Source organism: Helianthus annuus, chromosome 3, assembly GCF_002127325.2.
Source record: "Helianthus annuus cultivar XRQ/B chromosome 3, HanXRQr2.0-SUNRISE, whole genome shotgun sequence".
In the NCBI taxonomy this organism is placed as follows: domain Eukaryota; kingdom Viridiplantae; phylum Streptophyta; class Magnoliopsida; order Asterales; family Asteraceae; genus Helianthus; species Helianthus annuus.
In genome coordinates this window covers 34,764,994-34,772,026 of record NC_035435.2, presented here as the reverse complement: position 1 = coordinate 34,772,026, position 7,033 = coordinate 34,764,994, and the positions used below count along the sequence as shown (strand labels likewise).

The 7,033-nt window shown below is 34.3% G+C and overlaps 1 protein-coding gene across 11 annotated transcripts; it reads left to right on the top strand.

The window, feature by feature from the left end:
• Positions 1-652: 652 nt before the first annotated feature.
• Positions 653-3,493, top strand: LOC110940239. Of its 11 annotated transcripts, none has more exons than XR_004889646.1 (5): positions 653-1,029; positions 1,730-1,805; positions 2,797-2,838; positions 2,985-3,124; positions 3,281-3,493. XR_004889646.1 is itself a non-coding variant. In XM_035988386.1 (5 exons), the coding sequence occupies exons 3-5, from the start codon at positions 2,797-2,799 to the stop codon at positions 3,461-3,463; spliced, it is 294 nt and encodes a 97-aa protein (XP_035844279.1). In that variant the 5' UTR covers positions 653-1,029; positions 1,730-1,805; the 3' UTR covers positions 3,464-3,493. The 11 variants fall into 11 exon arrangements, 6 of the variants coding, with proteins under 6 accessions (XP_035844279.1, XP_035844277.1, XP_022037484.1 ...); XM_035988386.1 differs by having other exon boundaries at positions 2,985-3,053; XM_035988384.1 differs by having other exon boundaries at positions 2,940-3,053.
• Positions 3,494-7,033: the final 3,540 nt, after the last annotated feature.

Below are 7,033 nucleotides of genomic sequence, written 5' to 3'. Positions count from 1 at the left end.
GATAAGTGAAAATGAAAGAGAAAAAGGAGAGAGTAGTGGGTATATATCAGAATGCTTCATAATGCATGGACAAACTTTATACAATCCAACAAAGCAGGAGAGCATAATTCTGTCGGTACCTTTTTCCCTACCACGTTCGGACACCGTAAATATCTCCACACAGTATTAGTATCAACTTTGTTCTCCAAAGGACAAGTCATTTATGTTCCTTCAATATGGGTGTCTACTTGTAGCCTTCAACAAAACATGAATTCCTGAGTTAACCATATATTTTTTTACCCTATTAAAAATTACGAAAATATGGTATATTTTAGTAGAAAACAAGATTATGGAGTTCAACAAAGAAATTTCAAAGGAATTCTTATGAATATATTCAATTCAGTTTCAACATAACTAATAATCTATCAATATTTTCATAACCTGGCCATTCTTGTGTACACTTACCTCATTCACTACCAGAAAATTAGGCAATAGCCACCAAAATTTGCAACCGAAAGAAAATGGTAGCAAAATCAATTACCATTTTTCAACCAAAATATTATTGGTAGCAAATACATCTCAAATATCCAAAATAATAATAATTTATAGAATACGGTTATAAAATGGTGATAAATATGTAAAAATATAACGTTTTATTGAAGTTGCCACGGTTTTTTGACGTCAATTCAGCTTGCCACCGTCACATGGTCACAAATTAGTGAAAAAACTTAAGCGGAAATATCAAAATTTTACCCGCTCGCCCGAAATTTAAACGTGAATATCAATTAAGTTATCAGATCTAGGGTTTTGATTCTGAAGTCTAGTCTGCTCCGCAAAATCACTAGAACCATAAACTTCTCTCCCCCATCATTGATCGAATCATCCTCCACTCAACCATCACCGATGGAATCATCCTCTGCTCCACCTCACTGTCAACGACGTCCCCTGAATCACATGGCAACGATTTCACTTCACTACCGTCCGTTCGCACCACCACTCCGTCACCGGAACACTCGCAGTCATCACCGGCCACTCGTTTCAAGACCTTAGGTAACCTTTCTCTTCAACTCATTGAAAAACCTGCATCTTGTATAAGACTGGTTTGAACACAAATTGTAAGTCAATTTTTATCCTAAACTTTCAAAATTAGTTCAAGTACTAATATGTGTGACGTTGAATAGTAACGTAAATCTGTGCAAATTGGGGGAAATGAAAGTATAAGATGTTCCCGTAAGTGTGTAAAGAGGTTAAATCATACCAAACCTAGGTTTTTAGAGAAGAACCCTAGCTTATTAAAGTGGTCGATTTGGGTTAAAAGATGAGCTGGTGTGATTAATTGACACCATAACTGCGATGTACTGGCAACTTCAATGGACAATAGGAACCATAATTCGTTAAGAAATTAAACTTCTTCATATACGATTAAGATGTATGTGAGCATGATAGAAGCTTGAAACCATAAGGCGATCATGAATTAAATCTGAAATTTTATGAAAGAATGATGAAGTGTGCAAGTGGAATAATTTCACTCTTACATAATGGGAATAACTTACATTTTAAATCATGTAATGGTTTATTCTGGAAACAAAGTAGGTTGTTTTATAACTTATTATCTTGTACACATTAGGTGAAACTCGTGGAACTTATGGAGTCAATATTGGTAAATAGAGACTAAATAAGTTTTAACCATAATCAAAATAAAAAGAAGAGGTAATGCAATGATTTTTTTTCATCTTGAACTTGAGTATAGATATATCAAAAGTTTGGCTTAAGGAAGAGCTGGCTCGCTGGGGGAATTTTAGAGGCGAGGAATCCTACATGCTAATGTAAGTGCTTCTACACTTTAGTTACATTATTAAATGTCACTTACATGGTTATTAATATTATTGTGTGTGTAATTGGGATACATATTTTTGTTGAATCAAAGTGCTATTACATTTACATAGTGGAATACAAACGGTAGTGTTATAATATTGTTGATATGACAACATGAAGTTGAGTTATGTTTTTAATGCTTAATTATAAATCAAGATACTTATATAACCAATAGGATTGAAACTATAATTTGAGCTATAAAATGAAGAGTGAGCTGGATATTTCAATTGGGAATTGAACTAGAATGAGTTTGACTTTTCTCTAAAATACATGTTGCTAGTAGTCATAAGCAGGACCGGGAACAATATCCTTGTTGTTGATCTGGGCAGAACATTTTTTTATTTGGTATCCACTTTGCTACTGCTATTATATTGTGTGCAAATGTACTTTATTTGTGTTGACCCGTTATTCAACCTGCATATCTGGCCTTTTGGTCGCAGCTTTTAGGGTTGTATAGAATTGTTCTTGCTGGTTACCTTTGTATGTATTTAAACCAGCATAACTGGCTTCTTCTTTTTTTTGGTTGTAGCTATTACACTGTATAGATATATTTTTTTTGCTGATTGATCTGCATTACAGCCAGTAGGTTTGTCGCTTGGGTCGCTATTTGTCTCGTTATCTTAAGAAATCACTTTTTTTTAAATAAGTGGTGATTTCATTTGGGTAAGGTGGCTATAATATGTGGCGTTTGGTTTCTCATAATTCTGAGGTTAAATTCCATGGCAGCCCTTATTTTTTCTACTTCTTAGTGTTCATTGCAGCCCTAACAAAAAAGAGAACTAGTTTATATTATGCCAAATCGCATGGGTAAAATGGTAAACGAGTCATTTAAGTAACTTGAAATCACAAGAGTTTTGTTAACTATAAGAAAAATACAAAGTAGTGAAAATGATGGAAGTCGACACAAGCTAATGGTATCATGACTATGGAAGTCTGTAACAGATGTACAAGATCCATTGTGAAGCGACCGTTTTTCATCTACTGGTATGGTTTAGTTTCAATGTCAAAAGAATCCTTGTAAGTTATTGGTTTGTTTGACCTCAAAATTCAAACTTGATTATTTTTCATCTACTGGTATGGTTTAGTTTATTTTCGAACAACCAAATGCAACTCTTGGATCATGTATGCAGCTGGTCAATACCTTATTAAGACCTGCTATCAACAACCAACAGATTCTCTCCGAGCCTATTTCATTACCGGTAAGAATCTTTCTTGATTCTTACTGATATAAACAAAAAATGGTGCGATTAGTCTTGAGAAATTGAGTCAGGTATTTTTATTAATATATTTTTCTTAACTTTTTGTTTTTTTATTTCATATAACTATGTGAATCACAATTGTATTTTGTTTTCTTTGTAACCAACTTAACCCATTATTACTTTTCGTTAATTCTGATTTCTTGATTCTGTTCATTGTTGTTTTGTAGATTGAAAAGTTGAACTTAGTTATCAAGGAGCTCATTAAGGAAAAAGATGAAGAAAAAGAAAGGTTCAATGGAATTATTGCGGGATTGTTGGCTGAAAAAGACAAAGATAAGGTAGATAAAGATGCTATGTTTGATAGAATGTCACAAATTGAAGCTATGTTAACAGCTACAGTTAGAAGATAGGCTATAAACACTTGGTTTTGAATGTTTAGATGTTTATTTTAGGATAATTTTAGTTATTTTATGTTTTAGTTGGTATTTTTATATGCTTTTGAAAACGAGATATTTTATATAATTTTGGAATTTTATTAGACTTTTTTATATTATTTGTAGTTTTATTGATATGTAATTTTGATGAAAATACCAGGGAGAAAAAAAATTCTGAATTAAAAACCAAAATTCCAAACCAAACCAATAACAAATGGTAGCAAATGTAAAAAAATGGTGGCTAAATGGTGGTAACATCGGTGGCTAAATGGTATCAAATGTAAAAATGGTGGCTAAATATTGGTAATATCGGTGGCTAAATGGTATCAAAACTCACAAATTGTGAGAAAAAATGGTGGCTAAATGGTGGCAATATTGGTGGCTAAATGTGCAAAAACCATGGCTAAATGGTGGCAATATCAGTGGACAAATGGTATGAAAATGCGTCACAACTTGGTGGCAAACAAGGTGGAACGTAGCAAACATGAAGTGGTGACAAATAATTTTCACCAATTTTGTGGTGGTAAAAATAAGGTAGCAATTTGGTGGCAATAGGGCAATTGACACGGGTGTTTTTCTCACCGTATTTTTGGTGGCAAACTGGTGACAACAAGGAAATTGCTACCATTTTATAACCAAAAGTTACATGACAAAAACCATGTTTTCTAGTAGTGATTTTAAAGTGTGCCTGTGTACAGGATAGAGATCAAGAGACACCTCTCTTGATTTGTGACAACTTAGAAAAATCCGATTTCATTTGTCACCATTTCTTACACACACGTAGATTAAAATTTTACAAATATAGCTGTTAAAAAAAATTGCAGCGACGTTTTCAGAATTTTTACGCTGCTGACTACTGACAACAACAATTTACAACCACTGTAAGGATTTTCTACGGGCGGTGTAAATCAACAAAAACTATTTTTTTAGAAAACTTGATTATTTTAGGATTTTGGTAAAAACAGAAATTGATTTTTTTTTTGTAAATTAGTAGGACGAGTTCTCTAAGTTCTCGCAACTCATAAAATTTTCATTTTCTCTAACTCTATATATATAGAGAAAGCCGCTAAAATGAAAACCACCTACAGTTGTAAGAACCGTGAGAACTACTCTTAACCAATTAGATTTTGCCACTTAAAAGGGTAGTTTGGTCATTTCCCCACAAATGTCATTTCTCAACTTCTCTCCACATTAATTAGGTCAGGTTTCTCTCTCCCCACCTTTTATATTTGTCAATTCTTATTTGTCTCTCTCCACAATTTAGAAACCCCACCCTTCATTTTTGAAAACCCATTTCTTTGGGGTCTCCGCCGGCGACCACCGCCCGGATAAACGTAGACGATGATTATGATGATCGATGGTGAGGATGAAACCGCCACCCCGCCGGTCCCTTCTGCTGAAATCCACTGCCACCGCCACCCGCATGTCCCTTCTGCTGAAATCCACCGCCACCCGCCGGTCCCTTCTGCTGAAATCCACCGCCACCCTGCCGGTCCCTTCATCGGATTACAGGTAAGAGAGAGAGAGAGAGAGAGTAGGCAGAGAAAGAGAGAGAGAGGGAGACCGGTGAACCCGTCGGGAAGATAAAAACACCACCGCCGCCGGTCCCTCTGCTGAAATCCATTGGCTACCACCGCCGTGAGTGGCGACGACGGCACCGGTAACCCTTCGCTGGCTTCTCTCTCCACCGCATTTCTCTCATCTGACTCTCTCTCTCTCTCGACTTTGGGTTTTTCACCGTCGTGTGCCACCACCAAAGGGTGGTGGCCGGCTGATTCTGTTCGTCTGAGATGGTGGAATGCACGAGGGAAGGGGGTAGGTGTTACAGGGACGCGTGAAGGGGTGTCGAGGTGTGTGTGTTTGACCGGCAAAGGTAATGTGGGTGGCCGAAGGGATGTGTTCTTTGAATCTGATGTGTTCTTTGAGTCTGATGATGTGGTGTGTCTTTGAATCTGATGTGTTCTTTTTTATTTCTGTTTTCGATTTGTATTTTGAATATGTGGGTTTTGATTTCTATTTTCGATTGGGGCGGCGATGATGCAAAAAAAAAAAACGTAGCTTTTGATGATTATGGCGCGGCAAGGACGGTGGAGGGTAGGTTTTTTAACCTGCAACCCCACTTTTGCAGCCATTTTGATTATCTGAAAATCTAAGCCAAGCCCTGTTTTTTTCAAGATACATATTTTTTTGATGTTGTTGGTTTTTGATGATGATAACAATCTATTTGAGACACCTACCGAGTTGTGATTTCTGGGTGCGTTCATTTTGCATAAAAAGGTTTTTGAAAAAAATAGTTTAACCGTAAACTTTTTAACGTAAAACGTAAACTTTTTAACGTAAAACGTAAACTTTTTAACGTAAAACGTAAAAAGTTTAACGTAAAACGTAAAACGTAAAAAGTTTAACGTAAAACGTTAAGTGTAAAAAGTTTAACATAAAACGTAAAAACGTAAAACGTAAAAAGTTTTACGTGAAACGTAAAAAGTTTAACGTAAAACGAAAAAAAGTTTAACGTAAAATGTAACACGTAAAAATTTTACCGTAAAACGTAAATCGTAAAAAGAATTACGTAAAATGTAAAAAGTTTAACGTAAAATGTAAAACGTAAAAAGTAAAAAGTTTAAAAAGTTTAACGTAAAACGTAAACTTTTTAACGTAAAACGTAAAACTTTTTCTACGTAAGTTGTAAAATGTAAAAAACCGTGTGATTAAACGGCGCCTAAAACAAGGGGCGTGAATGTAGCGCATAAAAACGCCGCGAAAAAAATGGGACGTAAAAAACACTGCGTTAAAACGGGACGTAAAAAACGGCGCGTTAAAAAAACGACGCTTGAAAAAGCCGAGCGTAGAAAACGGCGTGCAAAAACGACCCATTAAAAACGATGCGTGAAAAAGCCGGGCGTAAAAACGGCGTGCAAAAACCGGCGAGCAAAAAAATTTGTCTTGTTAAAAAAATTTGAATTTAAAAATGCTTTTAATATTTTTTTTAAATTAAAAGTAATATAATAAAACAAAAAAGTAATAAAAAATAATAAAGATAAAATAAGTAATTTTACTAAACTATCCTTTTGGATTAAAATATTAAAGACATAATAAGACAAAATGTATTTAATATTAATTTTAGTTACTTTTAATCTCATCCATACATCTTGTTGATCTAGTGGTTAGGAACTGGTTCTTGCGGTTCTTACAACTGGAGGTGCTTTTCATTTTAGCGGTCCCCTATATATATATATATATATATATATATATATATATATATATATATATATATATATATATATATATATATATATATATATATATGGGAGGGTTTAATTGAGAACGCTAAATATCGCGAGAACCGTGAGAACGAATCAAAAAACCGCGAGAACTTTGTCAAAAACAATTCAAATTCAAAATTTCTTTTTACACTTATCATTATTATTTGAATACAATGTTATAAACTTCATTTATACGTTTAAATTTACGTGAATTCGTAAATAAAGGAAATTTACACATGTGTAATTTTGCCATTTACACATGTGTAAATTTGTTATATTTACA

Coding starts and splice junctions, on each gene's coding strand:
- LOC110940239 (XM_035988384.1), top strand. CDS start 2,797: ATGTACAAGATCCATTGTGAAGCGACCGTTTTTCATCTACTG. Junction 2,839..2,939: donor CGACCGTTTTTCATCTACTG/GTATGGTTTAGT, acceptor GGTATGGTTTAG/TTTATTTTCGAACAACCAAA. Junction 3,054..3,280: donor CCGAGCCTATTTCATTACCG/GTAAGAATCTTT, acceptor GTTGTTTTGTAG/ATTGAAAAGTTGAACTTAGT.